Source organism: Ochotona curzoniae, unplaced genomic scaffold, assembly GCF_017591425.1.
Source record: "Ochotona curzoniae isolate NIBS_2020 unplaced genomic scaffold, NIBS_Ocur_1.0 patch78, whole genome shotgun sequence".
Taxonomy (NCBI): domain Eukaryota; kingdom Metazoa; phylum Chordata; class Mammalia; order Lagomorpha; family Ochotonidae; genus Ochotona; species Ochotona curzoniae.
In genome coordinates this window covers 331,701-352,135 of record NW_024467059.1, presented here as the reverse complement: position 1 = coordinate 352,135, position 20,435 = coordinate 331,701, and the positions used below count along the sequence as shown (strand labels likewise).

Genomic DNA, 20,435 nt, shown 5'->3' with positions numbered 1-20,435 from the left:
AAAGAAAAACATAGCATTTCACTTATTCAAGAACCAAATATTTTTTATTTATAATAAGAAGAATATGTCAAAATCAAAAGGCAGCCAGCATATTCTACTACAATTCTGGAGAGAGATGCAACAAAATATATTTCCAGTGCTCATAACCCTTGGCCAAGGAACTCTAGTTCTGGGAATTAATCTTAAGGAAAATAATAAGAAGACCCAAAAAAATTTTTGCACAAGGATCCCCTCAGAGTACGAGACACAGACCAAGTATTTTATAAGGTGTATTATTACACCAACGTTAAGACAATCATGGAGGACTTTTTAAAACAAAGGAAAATGTGTACAATTTAATATTAAGCAGAAAGAGTGGGCATAAAATAAACACACAGCAGGACTCTGGCTATGTATTAAGAGCCTCATAAAACACTAGGATATGACTGTTTTACTTATCTCTAGAGTGGGATTATGGCTTACTTTTCTTTTTTGTGTTGCCAACAATGGGCATTCATTACTTTTATAACCAAGAAAAAACACGATTTTTTTAATTCTGTGCTAGAAATAACTCCATTTAACTTTCACAATTCTTACGCGGATGGATAATGCACTGTATTAGAAGTGCTCTGCAGAATACAGAAAAGAATTATATCTGGCCTTAACATAGTGTTCACATTACTCAAAAGCCATGTGAAAACAGAAGCTTCCCATTGAAGGAATTCCAGAATGAAGCTTTTGAACAAATAACCCCTCTGTAAGGTTGGCACTGCTTCCCAATGTGTTGTTGCAGAACAATCTGTCACATAATGTGCTTACTTGTAAGATTATCTCTTTGGGCCAACACTCTGATTCAACAAGCTATTCTTCTACCCGCTAGCACCAGCATCCCATATGGACACTGGTTCACATCCCAGCTGCTCTGCTTCTCATCCAGCTCCCTGTTTAGAGCCTGAAAAAGCAACAGAGGATGACCCAGTTCTTGGGATCCTGCATTTGTGTGGAAAACCTAAAGGACGCTCCTGGCTCCTGGCTTTGGATCAGCTCGGCTCCAGCCATCATGACTATTTGGGGCATGAACTAGCAGATGAGAAACCTCTCTGTGTGTCTCTCCACTCTGTAAAGATTCCTTTCAAATAAAAATAAATAAAGCTTTAAAAGAAGAGAGATTACATTCTTAAGGACATCATGACATTACTGTCAACTCAGAAGACTATTTCTTGAGCACCTACTATGTGCAGAGCACCAACACACCCTCAGGAGGCTCCACTGTAGCAGCAAAGGCTGCAGGGCAGCTCAAGTTCACACTGCAAACATACTTCACGTGCACTGAGAAGTGTGATGCTCCAAGTCTTCACCTTTTCTTAATGGAGCATTCATTTGTTTGAAAGGCAGAGTTACAGTAAGCAAGAGAGAGGGAGAGACAGAAAGAGGGAGCAACAAAGAGAGAGAGATCTGCCATCTGCTAATTCATTTCCTAAATGACTAATGGCTACAATCCAAAGCCAGAAGCTAAAAGTTTCTTCCAGGGGCCTGGCGTGACAGCCTAGTGGCTAAAGTCCTCACTTTGCATGTGCCAGGATCCCATATGGACACCAGTTTTTGTAGCAGCAACCCCGCTTCCCATCCAGCTCCCTGCTTGTGGCCTGAGAAGGTAGTCAAGGATGGCCCAAAGCCTTGGGACCCTGCACCCACGTGGGAAACCTGAAGGAAGCTCCTGCTTTGCATTGGCTCAGTTCTGGCCATTGCGGCCACTTGGGGAGTGGATCAGTGGACAGAAGATCTTCTCTGTCTCTCCTCCTCTCTGTAGATCTGACTTTCCAATAAAAATAAACAAATCTCAAAGAAGAAAAATAATTTCTTCTGGGTCTGCCAGGTAGATGCAGGAGCTCAGGAACTTAAGCCATCCTCTGCTGCTTTCCCAGGCCATTTCAGGAAGTTAGATGAAAAACAGAGCAGCCAGGAAACAAACCAGCACTCATTTGGGATGTTAACATCCAAGGCAATGATGGCTTTACCCAACACGCCACAGCACAGGCCAGTCTATCTGTAAAGACCCTCTCTTCAAAACACAACATACACTAGGGACCACAGCCTGAACCTCGGTGAACTACGTCATGGAATCCGCACCCTGGGGACTCCAACTCACCTAGACAGGCCAGCATTGCTGAGCAAAGACCAAGAAAGAAGGTGTTCCTCTCTGTTTCTAACCCTTCCTACATAGAAGGATTTGGAAATGGAAGTGCACATCAACTAGCACCTAGGCAAAGGCTCAACTGCAGCAGCGGAGGGCCCAGTAGAGGTGGGGATCCTGCCTAACTTTACATTTCCCCACCCAGCTCAATACTCCCTGGAGAAACAAGCATTTGGTGCAGTGATTAAAATGCAACAGCTCATGACACTGGCATCCCATACTGCTACATTGATTCAAGTCCTGGCTGCACTGCTTTCCTTCCAGCTCCCTGCTAACGGGCCTCAAGGGGCAGGAAAGATGACCTACGTGTTTCAGCCCCTGCTACCCACAAGGGAGACCAGGATGGAGTTATTGGCTTCAGCCTGTTCCAGACCTGGCTGTCGTGGCCACGTGGGGAGTGAACCAGCAGATGAAAGATTTTTCACTCATTCTTTGTCTCCCTCTATCTTTCAATTAAATAACTACTTTTTTAAAAGATTTTTTTTAATTGTCAGTTTTATCCCAAAGTGAATCTGCAATCCATGCCCATCTCTACCTATAGTCCCCACCCCTCGCCCCATCCAAGCCACCAGCAAATCTTCCCTGGCTGCCAGGTGGCCTCCCTGCTTCCACTCTTACTTCCTGACAATTCCTTCTCCATGCAGGAGTTGATGTGATCCTTTCTGAAATACAAACAGGTCTGGAAGTGTCCCACGTTCAAACTCCAATCCTCTCAGCATGGCTCTCCGGGCTGACTCAGCAGTCCACTGATGATCCTTCTCATCTACACCAAACTACTTTCTGCTTACAGCCCTGGAATTTTCTTCCATCTGGAATGTTCTCCCTATGTGTCTCATCTACCGTAGCTTGGCTGAATTCTTCTGCCACTGCAGTCTTGATTCTTGTCACCTTAGTAACTGCACCACATTCGCTTATCTGAGCACGTGACACAGTGAGCTACCATTCCGTTGATTACTTAGGGTTTACTATTTATACCCACCCCCACTAGAATGTGAAGTAGGGCCGAAACAGATGCCTTGTGTGCCTGGCTCACTCCTAGGATCCTGGTTCCTCTCAGTGGCAAACTAGGGGTTTGATCTAGTTAGCTCCATGTTAAAGGAACTAGTTTTGCAAGCTCACAGACTATCGCTCGCTGGTATCCCTAGGCTATCAAGCCCTCAAAGACAGAGCAGCTAAAATGTACAGGAGATGGGACAGAACATCAGTGTGTTAATTTACCTTGAAAATCCACTATCAACAGTTCAAAATTTCAATCAGTTCACAGTCTTCTCCCTCTGAGGTCAAGGGAGTAAGTTAAAACAAACGTGAATGAAAATCATCAGACTCTCTCTGCGCCTGCGCCAAAGGATGCAGACCACTCAGCCAGGTTGAAATTCCCTTTCAGGTAACACACACAAAGTGCAGGTACCAGAACTTCCCATTCATTGGCAGTGCTGGTTGCCCACTGAAGCAGAGCACCTGTCTGTCAGTCCAAGTCTACACGTACATCATTATCTATGCCCCTTTTTGGCATGAGAAAACCCAACACTGCCTTCATTGCGTTCGGGAAACTCTTGAGTAGTCATTTTCAAACTATTAAATTAAAAAGACTGTGCAGTCCACTCAATTAGATGAAGGTGTGCTATAATTTCCCATAATTCATAGGTTAACACTAACACGCCAAACCAGCGAGACATTATGAGGTCTAGGAATGTGGACACCTGCAGTAGGTTTACAGATTCTAGCCAGCCACAGGGCAAACACTGCTCCCTGGTTCTGCAAAAACCTCATGTCCAAGGGGATGGGGGGGTGCAAACTGCATCCCAAGCCATCAAACTGGAGGAACACGGAGAGCCGCCCACCAGATACTGATGATATCTTTAAGTCAAAGTCAGTATGGATAATCCACACATGTATAATTCATAGTTAACTACATTACCTCTTCTAAATTGATAATGATAATTTGTGGAAAGTTTCTAAGGAATAAATAATTGATGACATATTCCACATCACAAGGCAAAAGACTAATGGAATAGCCATTGGTGGCGATGTACTAAAACAACAGATTCTTCCACACAACATTTATCAAGCACCTACTGTGTACCAGTACAGAAAAGTCATCTTTGCTGATACTGGAATCAGCGCTTAAAACTATGGGCAATAATTACAGGGTTCTGGAAGGCTCGATGACTTTAGAGCTTGAACACTTAGGGAGTTCCTCTTAAGTGCTGGACATTGCAGTAGGTGCTAAAGATGGAAAAATTAAGAGTTCTAGTTTTTGAGGATCACACAAGTAAATGATTTGACAATTCATGTAACTTTTTCCCATATATGACTGTGTCCAGAGGCACACTTTTGCCTTACTTAGGGGCAGACGCTGTGGCACAGTGAGGTAATCCACCACTTAGGATGTGAGAATGCCCGGGATCGAGTCCAGCTTCCACATTCACTCACGCACGCGTCCAGCTAATGCACACCCTGGAGACAGCAGACAATGACCCAAGCATCTGCATTTTGGTCACCCTTGTGAGCAATCTGGATAGAGTCCCAGGCCCAGGCGTCAGTCTGGCCCAGTACCATCCACTGGGGCCATTTTGGGAGTGAACCAGTGGATAGAATCTTGCTCCCTTGCTCTGTCATTCTGCCTTTCAAATAAATAACTATTTATAAAATATAAACAATTTGACTAGCTTTATCAGGAACTGAAAGTGAGCTTTGTAGCTTGAGAAAGGCATGAGCTTTAGGTTTCTAATACAAAATTATCTGCAGGAATGATTCTCACAAAATCAATATCCAGAAAATTTTACTGAGCGAACAAAGAAACAAGTATAGACCTATAGTAAAAAAAACACACACACACACAATGAAAAGTCAGTCAATTTACAGGAGAAATTCAGGAAGAATCTAGCCAAAATGCAGCTTTCACTTCATGGAAATACAATGGAAATATCATCACACCCCTTTGCTTTACATATGCAATCATCACCTGTCTAATTACTTACCCTCCCAATTTGTATGTGAGTTAGAACGAAAGACTTCCTGTTAGCACTTAAAAAGATTGTCACATGTTATTGTTATGAATCCAGGTTTGCGTTCCCCTAAAATTCATCATCAGCAATCCTAACTCCTTGGGGTGAAGCCTAGCTGAGATCTTTCGGAGGAGAGGGGATTAGGTCCTAAGGGAGGAGCCTTCAGAATGGAATCAGCGTGCATAAGGAGAGGAGGGGGCGTGGATGCTGGCCTGGTGGTAAAGACACCCCCTGGTTATTCCTGAAGTTACTGGGGTGGAGTCCCAGCTCTGGCTCCCAATTCCAGCTTCCTGTCACTGCCAATCTGGAATGCAATGCTCCCGGCCCAAGGAACTGGATCCTGCCGTCTATATGGGAGACCTGGATTGGATTCCTGGCTCCTGGCCACTTTGGCCTAGCCTTCTGGCTGGCTGGGGCGCGTTCTCTCTCTCTCTTGCTCTTGCTTTGTCTTTTACACACACACACACACAAACTTTTGATGTAAAATTGTTTTGAAGGAGGACACAGGCCTTGCTTTTGCTGGCTTCTCTCTGCTAGCCACACACAGACCAGACAGTAGGGCCTGGAACTTAGACTTCTGGGTCTCTATAAGTGTGGAGAATAAATTTCTGATGTTTAAGCCACATTCGCTACAATATAGCCACTCTGGTATCTCATGAAGTTTCCTAACTTCCCTGATGTTGGCTACAAGTATTCTGTTCGTGATACATAAATTCATATAATTAGAGTTTCATGGTAGAATCTTAAATTTGACTTCTTTGCTGTTACTTTAACAAGATCTATACTTATTACCAGCTATAAAAAAAGTAGACACTCAAACATCCAAAGTAAATTTTTTTTTGCCAAAATTAGATTTTTACTGCTTTCCTTCTTTTACAAGACATCATCTTTTCATTGGCAAAATGTGCATGCTCCAAAAATACACGGAGAAGAGGACTGTCTAGTTAAGGCAAGAATAATCATTACATAAAATGGGTTTCAGATGTTGGAAAAACAGCAAAATTGCAATTGCTTTAAAACTCACTGCGTTGTAAATAATTCAAAAGCCTGTATATGGAGAAAAAATAAGTAGCAAAACCCTAAATGATTGATGACTGGACTCCTAGGTACATTTGCTAATAACCCTAATTACTAACCTAGTTCAAGTGTGTGCTCATCAAAGGGATAATGAGGCAGAGGAACACCCAGGGGGACCAAAGCTGGAAATACCTAGTTTCATGAACAAGTTCTTCCCAAGGGGTTAAAAACACAGAGGGAGAAGAGACCTGCTGAATCACACACCCTGCCACACTCGAGAGTCGGGTGTATACAATTAAAGTTTGAGAACTCCCAAGAGACCAAGCAGAAAAGGGAAAGGAGCCTTTGGGGGAGTCTAGCCTCTTGGGTGTAGCCCCCTAGCAGGTGCTAGGATCTCACGTTGTTCACTGGACCTGCTCAAAAGGATGTCCTCTGTCCACGTGCCTCAGGGTCTCTTCCAGCCCTCTTTGCCAACAGCAGTGCTATTCAATGGCTCTATTCTAAAACAGGCAGACACTGGCTTCACAACCATTTGCTGTGCTTTGAACAAGGGGGACCCCTCTGCAAAACTCCTGCTGAAACCAAACTGCTGTAGTGATGGCATGAAGGTGGAGGGTCTTCGGAGAGGGGTGAGCCAGGCCAGGGTCACTGCCTCCTGGGAGGGCACAATGTAGGTCCCTTGTGACTCCTGTCACCTGAGGATGCAGCACCAAGACCCGCCCCACACACACACACACATACACATATATTGGGTCCCCAAGGCTGGCACCCCAGTCTTGGACTTCCCACCTCTGAGACTGTGAGAAATAAACTTCCATGCTTTGACAGGTAAGGTGGTGAAGCAGCACAGTGGGACAGACTGGCACCCACTGCCTTGTGCTCCAGACACTGTGACCCTGTACTGAACTATGCAAAGATCACAAAGTTTCCCAGCTTTATAAAAAGCTCACACTCCACCTGGGGAAGTGAACTTGTCAAGAAACAGTGCTGGTCCTATTCAGTCAATGCCATGGTGACAGCTGGGTGTTCAGAACACACCACAGGCGAGGGCATTCAACTAGAGGCAAAGAGGAAGCAGTCTGGAGGCTTCCTAGGGTTTAGGAGCTATATAGGCAGCAGCAAGGGCTGGGTTGCAGCCTCAAATTATTATTTAGATCTTCGTAGCACTCAGCCACTAACTACCAGAGAGAAAACCCCTGAGTTGTACAACTGCCAACTCTTACAATGGCAAAAAAATTGTCCATTTTCTTTCTTGTAAGATTCATTTATTTATTTGAAAGGCAGAACTACAAAGAGAGAGACTGATACATAGAGAGAGAGAGAGAGAGAGAGATCTTCCAGCTGCTGATTGACTGCCCAAATGGCCAGAATAACCACAGCCAAGTCAGGCCCCAACCAGGAAACAGGAGCTTCATTTGGGTCTCCCATGTGGGTGCAGGGGCCCAAGGATGGAGGCCATTTCCACTGCTTTCCCAGGCACATCAGCAGGAAGCAGGAGCAGAAGTGGAGCAGCCAGGACAGCAGCGTCAAAGGTGGTAATTCAGCCCATGACACCAGCCCAGGAAACAGTCAAGTGTTAAAGGGTAGAGTTATGCACCACTTTGGCCTGAGGGGGATGGTCACATTAGACAAGTCTAGCTCCTTTCTTCAGTCTCTGAAACCCACCAGAGCAGCCAAAGCTGAGCTGAGCAGCCAAAGGGAGATGCTGCAGGTGAACAGTGGAGACAGGGACATCATGTCCTAACAGGAAACAGGGAAGTGTTTGTAATGTCGTTGATCACACGTGTTTTTGTCACTGCTTAAGAGCATGGAAACTGGGAATCCCAGATGCCCATCACTTTGATCCAGTCTCTGCTCTCACTCTGGGCATAGCTGAGCCATCCACCTCCCAGCCAGTCTCCCTCCCTTCTCAAAACAGAAATGTTTGAGTGGGTCTCCTTCCATTCTGTGTAGCTCTGAATTTGAGGTTTCTGCGTTATTCACATTCCAGGGTAAAACTGCTTTAGGCACCCAAACACAAAACCAGAAAAGACTATTCAAATTCAGATATCACCTTCCCAACAACAATTATCCACAGCCTTCTGGGAAGCCTTCTACGCCCTCTACTGCCACTGGATGTCCTGCACACAGTTGAACTTGACTCTAGGTAACTTAGTTGGGCATGGGATCTATTAGAGGGACATGGAAGAGAGGTACAGGCATTCCACAGGGATCCAGGCAGGGACCCAGACTAAGAAAGACACAAAGCTGACAGTCTCCCACAGGCACAGTGACTACAGGCACTTAGCACCAAGCACTGCAGGTACTTGGGTCATTTCTAGTCCCTGCATAATATTTAAATTCCAGGACTGGAGCCTCCATGCTCTAGCCTGAGTAATGAATCCTAACCCTTTTTAGCTAAAAGGGTGATAAAGATCAGGCTCTTGGCACTGGTTAAGTTGCTGCTGGAAAGCCTATATCCCACATCGGTGTGCCTGGGTTTGCTTCCCAGCACGGCTTCCCATCCAGCTTCCTGCTAACGTGCACTTTGCAGGACAGTAAACGATGCTACGGGTACTGTGGGCTCTGCCGTCCATGTGGGAGATCCAGATGCAGTTCCCAGCTCCTACCTCCAGCCTGGCCCAGCCCTGGCAGTGATGGGCACTTAGGGAGTAAATCAGCAGATGGAAGATCTCTGTCTCTCTCACTCTATGCCTTTTCAATAAATAAAAAGTGTAATGACTGATAAGGGACTCCAATCAATGCCCTACCCTGTCTTTATGCTATGGAAGAAAGATAAATCAAAAAGGAAAGAAAACATTTAGTGAGCAAGAAGTGGAAATGGATGCCACCATTTTCCATTGCAGCAAAGATCCACTGTACTCCCCTTAAGAACAAGCACATAGCCCTTGACTTTAAACTCATCACGTCAGAACCTGGAAGATAAAGGTACTACCATCGGGGTGCAACACTAGGCGAACGCTCCCGCTAGTAAACATGTGAGAAAACTCAAAGAATAGCTAAAGTTGGTAACCATAAGACTAGATAGAACCACAAGCCACAAAGGTGGTAATATTTACCAAGAAGGGGGAAGTGTTGCGGCATGCTGGGAAAAGCCACCGCCTGTAGCACCAGCATTCCATATGGTTGTTAGCTCATGTACAAGCTGCTGCTCCACTTCTGATCCAACTCCCAGTTATGCACCTAGGAAAGCAGCAGAGGATGACTCAAGTCCCTGTGTCCCTGTACCCACATGGAAGCTCATTAGAAACTTCTGGTTTCTGGTTTCAGCCTGACCCAGCTCTGGCTGTTTTCAGCATTTGAGGAGTGCACAAGCAAGTGGAAAACCTCTCCCTCGCTGCCTCTCCTTCTCCCCCTCTGTCACTCTTTCAAATAAACAAACTATTTTTTCTTAAGGTTTATTTATTTTTATTTGAAAGGTAGAGTTATACAGAGAGGAGAGACAAAGGTATTCTCCATCCATTGGTCTGCTCCCCAGATGGCTGCACCTGCTAGATCTGAGCCGATCCAAAGAGCCAGGAGTTTCCTCCAAGTTTCCCACATAGGTGCAGAGATCCAAAGACTTGATCCATCTTCTGCTGCTTTCTCAGGCCATGAGCAGAGAGCTGGACTGGAAGTAGAGCAGCCAGGATATGAACTGGCACCCACATGAGATACAGGCACTACAGGCAAATTACACCATGGTACCTGCCCCAAAATAAATATTTTTTAAAAGACATGAGCTATGCAAATGGTAATCATAAGGGGGTTTGAGTAACTATACTGATGTCAAACAAAATAGCCATTAAAACAGGAATTCTTATGAGACAAAAACATTTTATGTTAAAAGATCAATACATCAGAAAACTATATGTAATTATAAACATGAACCAAAATAGTGACGAATACATGAAGCAAAAAATGACAGTATTGAAAGGAAAAACAGTCAATACAAGTCTGAACTGTTAGAACAAGAGAGAAAATCAGTAAAAATACAGGAAGCCACAACACAATCTCAAAACATCAGAACAGGTTAAAAATACACAAAGTATGTTTTCACATGGACTCAAACAAGGCACTGCAAACATCTGGAAAATAAACAATGTGTCTCTAAATAGCACAGGGCCCAAAACAGAAATCACAGAGGCTATTTTAAAATGTTCTGAATGAATGAAAACAAAAGCACAATAAACCAAATTTGTTCAGTGCAAAGGGTACACTGCATTGCATTCAACAACATTAACATAAAAAGGGAAAGATTCAAATCAATTGCCTAGGTTTCCATCTTAAGAAATTAGAAAAAGAAAAAATTAAGCACAATGCAAGCAGAAAAAAAAGGAGTAATAGAAAGTTGAAATCAATGAAACAGAAATATATTAAAAATTAATAAAACCCAAGTTGGTTCTTTAAAACACTCAAAGACTAAGTATTTTTTAAATGCAAGTCTCACTGCCATGTATGCATAAAGAGCAATCTTTCAAAACCACAACAAACTTTGTGATATAAACTTACAAGCTAATCTTAAGTTTTACGCCAAGAAAAAATTTTTATTTTGATTTTACTATTAGATTTTACATTATATACAAGAAAAGAACCTAACCAATATTGAGAAGAACAAAGTAGGAGTGCTTACATGCTCCGATGTCAAATGCACCATCAAACCAGAAAGCAAAACACCACGGCACTGGCATAAGGGAAACCACGCACACCAGTGGAATCCAAAAATAAATCCTTGCAATTCAGCCAACTGATTTTCTACAAAGGGACAAATGGGGAAAGGGCATATTTTCCTTGGATATCAAACGAGAAAAATAAAATCTTAGACCACCTCCTCCCATACCACACCATCTACAAAAAACTAACATAGGGTAGAACATGGAGTTAAACATAAAAACTGAACATTTTGAAGAAAACCTCTGTGACTGGAGCTAATAAGCGATTCTCAAAACAAAAGACCAAAACTATCACCTGTAAAAGAAAAAAGTCGATGCTGAATTTCACTGAAATGAAAAACATTTGTGCTTCAAAAGACAGCACGAGGAAAATGAAAATGGAAACCACTTACTGGGAAAAAGATATTTACTAATCACGTATGTGATAAGGGTCTCGTATCTAAACCTCCTAATAAGCTTGCAAAGCTCTCATTAGTAAGACAAATAACCTAAATGAATAACAGCAATAACCCAATTGAAAAATGGGTGCTGATAAAAACTACAACCTGGAGGAACTTTAAAAACACACTAGTGAAATAAGTCCAATGCAAAGGAACAAATGCTGTATAATTCTGCTTACAACAGGGAGCTAGAACGTGCAAACTCAGAGAGAAGGAAAACAGAATAGAGATGACGAGGGGGACTGCGAGTTATTATTTGATGGGAATAGAATTTCTACTGAGGATGATCAATGAGTTTTGGACATAGTCAATAGTGATGAATGTACAACATTGTAAGTGTACTTAACGTTACTGAATTACCTACTTAAAAGCGATTAAAATAATAATTTACCACCAAGAAAAAATGTAATTTGTAACAAAAATGGGCAAAAGACTTGAATATACATTTCACCAAAAAAAAAAATACATACAAACAACCAATAATTATACAGATGCCACTACACATCAGCTAGAATGACAATAAGCCAAAAGATAGGTAATGGCAAGCGTGGGGGAATCTGGAAGCCTTCCGTATTGCTGATGGCCTTGTAAAATGGTAGAGCCACTCAAACAGAAGTTTACTACATGACCCAGCAATTCCAATCTTATTAATTTACCTGAAAGAAATAAAAATGTGTTTCCCTTGGGCCCGGCGTGGTGGCGCAAGTGGTTAAGGTCCTCGCCTTGCACGCCCAGGATCCCATATGGGCGCCGGTTCTAATCCCGGCAGCCCCGCTTCCCTTCCAGCTCCCTGCCTGTGGCCTGGGAAAGCAGTCGAGGACGGCCCAAAGCTTTGGGACCCTGCACCCGCGTGGGAGACCCGGAAGAGGTTCCTGGCTTCGGATCGGCATAGTATCGGCCCGTTGCACTCACTTGGGGAGTGAATCATCGGACAGAAGATCTTCCTCTCTGTATCTCCTCTCTGTATATCTGCCTTTCCAATAAAAAATAATAAAAATAAATCTTTTAAAAAAAAATGTGTTTCCAAATCAAAGGCTTGTCCACAAACATTGAGAGCAGCTTTACTGATAATAGCTAACTACTGAAAAACATCCAAACATTCAACAATTAATGAACGGAAAACCATCAACTACAGATCTCTGATACATGCTGGCACCTGGCTGAATGACAAGTAAAAGATTCCAGGTACAAAAGACCCCATATGGAGCAGTTCCATCTACATGAGAGGAACAAAACAGAACAAGTGACCAAGACAGAAAGTAGATGAGCCACTGCCTTGCAGGAGTACAAGTAGGGACTGCCTGCATACAGTCAACTGGGGAACAGGAAGGGGGGAGTAACATCCCCAAACTAACTTTTGTTGATGATGGTACACAATTCTACAAATTACTAAAAGGTGATTTAACTGTACACTTACAATGAGTGGATTTTTCTAGTACTCAAATTATATCTCGATAACTCTGTCCAGGAGCTGATACTGTGGTGGGCAGATCAATCATACTGACATCCCATGCTGGAGTTACCGAAGTACCTGTTCCTCTGTTTCTGATCCAACTCCCTGCTCACGCACCCGGGGAAAACAGGAGGTGACAGCCCGAAGAGTGGGTCCCTGCCATCCATGTGGGAGATCCAGATGGAGGTCCAGATGCCAGGTTTGGACCTGGCCAGTCCAAGCCCCAGCCACAGTCATTGTGGCCATTTAGCAGGATGAAACAGTACTATGGAACATTTCTCTCAGTCTCTTTCTTTCCTTACAAATAAATAAATACATCTTTAAAAGATAACATTTAAAAAAATAATGAATTCAAACAGCGGGTGTTACAGCACAGTGAGGTAAGTTGTTACTTGAGATGCTGGCATCCCATATCAGAGTGCCAGGTTCGAGTCCTCTTTACTCTTCTTCTGACCTAGCTTCCTGCCAATGCACCTGCAAAGCAGCAGGTGCTGCCTCAAATACCGGAAGCCCTGGTGCCTCTTTTGCAGACCTGGATGGAGCTGCTGGCTCCTGGCTTCAACCTGACCCAGTCCTGGGCTGCTGCAAGCATTTGGAGAGTGAACCATGAACCACTAAATGAGAGCCCCCTCTCTCAATGTCCTTTCTCTCTTTCCTTTTCCCTTCCCCTCCCCTCCTTCTTTGCCAGATTTCCTCTCTCCCTCCTTCTTTCTGTTATTCTGCCTTTAAACAATTCAATCTTCTAAACAATTCAAATCTGACAGTGGATTAAAAAAAAGGCAACTTAATTTCAAGAAGCATTTTGACATACGCCCCACGATGAGAAACGAAGGTTTTCCATAATATCTATCTTTAATCTGTATATCTAATAACCACACATGGAAGACATTAATACGGCAGGGTGGGAGAACGTGGGCCCCAGAGCAGTGAAAGCTTTCTGAACTAGAACGTGCGCTCCCTGGGAGTGCTCAGCCAGGAACAGCCAAGTGACAGATTCCAAAAATAGATAATATTAGCCTTAGATCAGACCCATTTCAGGGGAAAATAGGGCAATAACAGAGGAGTCTGAGAAGCGATTCAGTTTCTAAATTGCTTGAATGACAAACCGTGTTACACGCCATCATTATGACCTAGAAACATTTCATCCAAAGAAGCAAAGACTGACCTGGTAATTGATCTAACGGCTATCTTCAAAGACCTGAAGGGTTTTAGAGGAAACTATTTGAGTAGCTCCCTCTCCCCCTTGCTCTCTCTTGTTCTCCGCCGAGAGCCAAACAAAGCAAAATGATTTTAATCATCAGCAACGCAAATTTAGATTGAGCCATAAATAACATCAAAAGTAACTGCTACCGAATACTGAAATAAACTTAACTGGGATCTTTGTGCAAATCGTTGCCTTGGCCTTCGTTAGGAAGAAATGAGACAGGCAGGCTGGGGCTGAGCGTGCTCCTGTCTGGCAGGGGGCAGTCAGACCTGGGGCGGCTCCGGCCAGGCTGCAGAGCAGCACAGCGGCCTCACCTCACACTCCCCTTACCTCGATATCCCGGTTCAGCTGCTTCACTATGGCGGTGATGTTCCTGATGTGCTCCTCCAAGAACAGCCTGGCCAGGCGGTCGCCTCCCCCCTTGTTCTGCATCTTTTGCAAGCTGTTGACGATGTCGTCTTTGATGCGGAAGGCGTGCTCCACGAGCGCGGCCGTCGTCTTCTCATGGCACAGGATCCTGTCTTCCAGCTGCTCCACGAGGCTCACGGATGAGTAGGGTGCCACGCTCAGCGACTGGCTGTGTCGGGGCATGGTTCTAACTCGCCTGCGGGAGGGGATCACATGAGGGCTGGGGACTGTTCCCTGGGAACAAGAGTAGTTCTTTTTTTTTCAAATGCAAGACACCCCAGACAGGAAAATACAAATGAGCTGTCCCTATCAGCTAAGGGGGTGTGGTTCAGGGTTTCTACCCAAAAGAACCAGACAGTAGCTTTTAAATAACTGTGTCCATTCTCTTAATATTCCCTTAAGAGTTCTGGAGGCAGGTTCTATAGCGAGAATAGGGCCCACAAATGTCTCCCCCAGTGTAAGCAACATCAGGCTTTCTAGCAGTATGCCATGGCATGCCCCTCCCCGCAGCCCAGAAGCAGTGCTGCAAGCTCCTACATGGACAGGACCCTGCAGCTGACAGAAATGACTGGTGTTTGATGGGCGACTTTGGAGAACTGGGAAGGGCACTGTCCCGCTAAAGGACACTCTTCAGTGACCACATGAGAACGCAAGTCCATTTTGCCACATCATCTTATGTTTCAGAAAGAGCCAGGAAATCCAGACTTGTAGGGACAGGTGTCTGATTTTATTTACTTATTTTTTAATTTTTTTTGCCTGATTCTTGAGAGTTTGCAAGATCACGGAGGAAAAGCACTGCCTTCCAAGAACCAATTCTGGCCTGAGGGCAACTTGGTTTGCAGCTGGTTACTTCAAACAGTTAACAATACACTACCCTCAAGCCTCTAGAAGCTGGACTTTCACCGTTATGGTCAATGTCCTACGTGGCCACACCTGACATCTCTACGTCTTGAGGTCACTGAATGGGCTGTGGTGTTCTACAGACTGGAAGCTGGGAGAGGGGGCCCCAATGACACTGCCTGCCCTTGAACAAAGCCATTTTTGACAATGCGACCGCCACAAGGGTTCCTTTCAAATGACCATCACACTCTCCCTCCCTCGCCTCTAGCAGCCCGCACAGGATTGGTGGAAAAGAAAAGTATACCTTAGATGCATATTTTCCATATATTATACCTTTCCTCGGTGACAAGAGAAGGAAATACAGTGCTCCGTTGGGCCATTTTCTTTTTAATAATTCACATCTGTTGAAAAAACACGCATTCAATTATTTAACAGCTAGTATCTAGAACTTGACCTCAAAAGCTTATTAAGTTACTAAAATGGTTCATAAGTTTTATGGACATGCTGATCTATCAGATTATTAAATGTCTTATGTCTTCTACATGACATAAAAAAGCAAATGTTTCCAAATATAAATTAAAAAATAGAGACACGACAAATTCAAAGTGCTTCTAAAGTTAATACTATTAAATCTTGATACAGAAAATCAGTACAGCTTGCTCATCGGCATTCCCCGAAGTTCCCTCCCTGAATGTACACTCAAGCTTGGAAAAGCATTTTTTATAGAGACGAAGTACAAGTACTGGCATTGTGGCATAGTGGGCTAAGCTGCTACTTGCGATGCCAGTGTCTGAAAGGTGTGCCGATTCGAGTTCCCTGCTGCTCCACTTCCCACCCAGCTCCCTGCTAAAGCGCCTTGGGAAAGCAGCAGATAGGCCAAGTGCATGGGCCTCTGTACCCACATGGGCGGCTAATATGAGGAATCAACGCTCCTGGCTTATTATTTCACATCTGGGTCTAGCCCCAGATATTGTGACCATTTGGGGGAGAACCAGTGCGTAGAAAACTCTTTGTTGGTAACTCTACCTTTAAAATAAACAAATAAATCCTGGCGGGGAAAAAAAATAAAATACTTCCTTTATGTGGCTTATTCCATCTCCCATTTCTGCAGGGAACAACCTGAGTCAATCTGATCTCAGGAAATTTAGCAAAGTCTACAGCAAAGCTAGAAAGTATTTCTAAATCCATCTTCAATAACAGTAACAAATTTAAAAAAAAAAAACTTGATCAGTGGGGCTGTGACTGGGAAGAACCCATGTATACACAAGAGAAATCAGAAACATGGTTTTCATTAAAACTTGATTATGAGCTCAATGTGATGGTTCAGTGGCTAAAACCCTCACCTTGCAAGTGCCAGGATCCCATATGAGCACCAGTTCTAACCCCAGCAGCTCCACTTCCCATCCAGCTCCCTGCTTGTGGCCTGAGAAAGCAGTAAAGGACAGCCCAAAGCCTTGGGACTCTGCACCCACGTGGGAGACCCGTAAGAGGCTCCTGGTGCCTGGCTTCAAAAAAGCTCAGCTCTGGACGTTGTAGATACTTGGTGAGTGAACCAGTGGATGAAGATCTTTCTGTTTCTCCTCTCTGTAAATCTGCCTTTCTAATAAAAAATAAATTCTTCTTTAAAAGAACTGAATTATAAAATATAGTCACTCACTTTTCAATCAGTTACATTTTTGCATAGAAGGATTCGATTGCCACCACTGGTTAGAAATCTGAATAATACTGCAGGATTTTGGGCCCAGCGCAGTAGCCTAGTGACTAAGATCCTCATCTTGAATATGCTGGGATCCCATATGGGTGCCGGTTCTAATCCCAGTGGCCCCACTTCCCATGCAGCTCCTTGCTTGTGGCCTGGGAAGGCAATGGAGGACAGCCCAAACTCTTGTGACCCTGCATCCATGTGCAAGACTCAGGGGAAGCTCCTGGTTCCTGGCTTCAGATCAGTGTAGTTCCGGCCATTATGGCCACTTGGGGAGTGAATCATGGATGGAAGACCTTTCTCTCTGTCTCTCCTCCTCTATATATATCTGACTTTGTAATAAAATAAATAAATCTTTTAACAAATATTGCAGGCTTTTAAAAATACTTGGTTTCTTTGGGTTTCTCAGTACTGCTGTTGATTGATTTAAAACACCCCTCGCCTGGCAACCTGGATCAGATTCAGCCATCAGTCCTGACCTAGCCACTGAAGCCCCAGGCCGCTTCTCACTGCTACCGTTGTGTTGGCACCATCTTATCAGTGCTTTATTTTTAGAGTTGCAACATATGAACATTTCACCTTCCTAGACAAAGAGCTTCAAATTTCAAAGAGATTACATTTTGTGGGTTGGGGGAGGAGTAAGTTCATGCCACACAAGCATGGTAAACCAACAAGTGTTTCAGCACCAAAGAGATGTCTGATGTCTGATCAATAACAGGAAGCCAGGATGGGGCACGCTATCATTTAGAATCTTAGCAGTTGTAAAGCTGTCAGACAGCTCAAGTTGAGACGTTCTAAAGAACCTTTATTCCGGGGTGATTACAGTGGTGCAGTGGGTTCTGCTGCTTCAGGTTAAGCCTCGAAAGCAGACACAAGCACCCACGTGGGGCATAGGTTTGAGTTCCAGCTGTTCTACTTATGATCCAGCTCCCTGCAGACACGCCTGGGAAAGCAGAGGAGGATGGCCCGAATGCTTGGGCCTCTGTCACCTACACAAGAGACCGGAGTGGAGCTCCTGGCTAGAGGCTTTGTCCTGGTCCACACCTGGCCGCTGTGACTATCAGGGGAGTGAGTCAGCATCTGTTACTGCTCTCCTTGAGCGACAGAAGCCCACCTGCCTTGACTTTCTCAAAGGGAAGCCTACAGGGCCCGGCGCGGTGGCGCAAGTGGTTAAAGTCCTCGCCTTGCACGCCCGGGATCCCATATGGGCGCCGGTTCTATCCCGGCAGCCCCGCTTCCCTTCCAGCTCCCTGCCTGTGGCCTGGGAAGGCGGTTGAGGACAGCCCAAAGCTTTGGGACCCTGCACCCGCGTGGGAGACCCAGAAGAGGCTCCTGGCTTCGGATCGGCATAGTGTCGGCCCGTTGCGCTCACTTGGGGAGTGAATCATCGGATGGAAGATCTTCCTCTCTGTCTCTCCTCTCTGTATAGCTGCCTTTCCAATGAAAAAATAATAAAAAAAAAAAAAAAGGAAGCCTACAGTCCAATGACTGCGTGAGATGGTTACTGAGCAGCAAGTACTCCGGGTATCGGGTCTGCGCATGCTCTCCGGCAGGAGCCTCCTACAGCTCCCACAGCGTGAGTTCACCACACGCACCGACACCTGCTCGGAGGCGGTGCCCTTTCAGAACGCACGTGGACCTGCTCGTCCGTCAGTCCCCTTGGTTTCCCAGGTCATGATTCTCGGCCAGAGCAGAGGCACTCTCTGAGGGGCTTGCCACAGAATGACAGAAAGAGCATATTACAAAGAAACTATGTCTGGGTTTCAAAAATATTTTCCCCGAAATAAAATCTATCTTCTATCTGTTCATGAACTTTTTGAAGTACATCTATATCACAAATGAATAAGGACTGATTAATAAATAAGTCACCAGATTCAATAACTTCTCAAGCATGGTTTCCGAATTTTCCCATTGTGGCTGGCTTACCACCCTGAGGCTGTCACGCCCACAAATTTACAAATCCGATCATCCAATGCTGTTAATGGGCAAGCGGGCCTACGGCTTCATTAAGCTGGTCTGTGTTGCAGGCCATTTTGATTTCGATAGTACCATGAGTCATTGTTATAATAAACCACCTCTACTTGATTAGTTTAAAATGGGTGAGTTAAGAAGCAACAGACAGGCAATGCAGAGAAAGAAAAACTGAAGTAAGTGTTTTAAAAAAGTAAATCACGCTGCTCAAGACATACAACATACCAACCGGACTGTCAGTTTCTCATGCTAGTTAAAGGAAATAGCATCTAAATGAAAACTCAGCGAAGAAGGGAGAGGCAGACAGGAAGTAGATATACTCACATATACATATGAATATTTTAAGTAAAACAGGAGACAACTAATCCTTGCGGGACACTGGGTATTTTACTTACTGATTTTAATGCAAAACAATACGAATTTAATAAACTGACAAACAGGAAACTGAATGCCAGTCACATAAAAACAAAGTTTCACTATTAAAATACAGTGTTGATATATTCTGCTGGGTGTCAGAATTTAAAAAAAAAAAAAAAGGCAGCCAAAGCTCTTATGAATAAAGTGGTTGTAATTTGATGGTTCTAAAAAAAAATCTTATTTCCTTCTACAGTGGTTAAAAATAGAGTGAAAAGTAGGAGAGTAGCTGAAGGTGTGTCTGGAAACCTAGCTGGGGGCCGCTCTCTCGCTGTCTCCAACTCGGGCTGAGGGTCACAGACTCGCTCCCGGGCGGGAAGGGCCAGATTCAATGTGGTGGGAAGGCAAGCTACCCTTCGGGAAGACCTGCTTCCTTTCTATTTCTTAATGTTCCTACATACACACCTAATAGGAAATATGCCCACTTTAAAAACAAAATCTTTATCTGGGGTGCATATTTAGCCTAACAGTGAAGATGACAGACGGCTGGGATGCTGTGTCCCAGACTGGAATCCCCACGCCGGATGTCCACTTCCAGCTCCTGACCCCAGCTGCCTGCTCCCCAGGACACTCGGAGGCAGCGGTGATGCCTCAAGAAGTTGAGTGTCTGCCACCCCCAAGGGAGACCTAGACAGAGGTCCCAGCTCCCCACTGGCTTTTTTGGTTTAGTCAGAGGATGTACATCCTGTCATTTGTCTCTCTCAGTATGCACCTCTCAAATAAAACCATGTAAATATTTAAAAATAAACCTTTCTATAAAACTTTCTGCCAACCAGCATTCTCTGTCCTTTATATAAGGAGATATTTTAGTGCTTACTGTCTGAGTCCCGTGGGAAAAGCATCGGGCAGGTACCCCAAGGCTTGCACGCAGCTGGCCGCCCCAACAGCCGAGCTTACAGCTGCACTCAAGCCATCCTTGGCTCTCTGAGACCAGATCATACGTATGCAAGGAAAACTCTGTCACACACATATTTTGTTCGGAGAAATTTGGAACATTCAAAAAGCAGCTTTTTGTAAGCTGAAGCAAATTGCTTTGTGTGATTGAAGTCACATTTTAAAGTTAGGTTCCATCTGAAGACATAAAAGATAAAGTGCAATCAACACTCAGATTTTGCTGAATGCTGTAACTACTTCCATTTTTCTTTTAAAAAAA

The 20,435-nt window shown here is 44.3% G+C and overlaps 1 protein-coding gene across 2 annotated transcripts in view; it reads right to left on the bottom strand.

The window, feature by feature from the left end:
- Positions 1-15,582, bottom strand: part of LOC121168223 (protein FAM81A) — a 50,171-nt gene extending 34,589 nt beyond the window's left edge. For both annotated transcript variants that reach the window (XM_040998125.1, XM_040998126.1), the window contains exons 1-2: positions 15,500-15,582; positions 14,278-14,551 (exon numbers count right to left, since the gene is read on the bottom strand). In XM_040998125.1, the coding sequence (XP_040854059.1) occupies positions 14,278-14,551; positions 15,500-15,519 (294 nt within the window). In that variant the 5' untranslated portion in view covers positions 15,520-15,582. The remainder of the gene's footprint in view (positions 1-14,277; positions 14,552-15,499) is intronic.
- Positions 15,583-20,435: the final 4,853 nt, after the last annotated feature.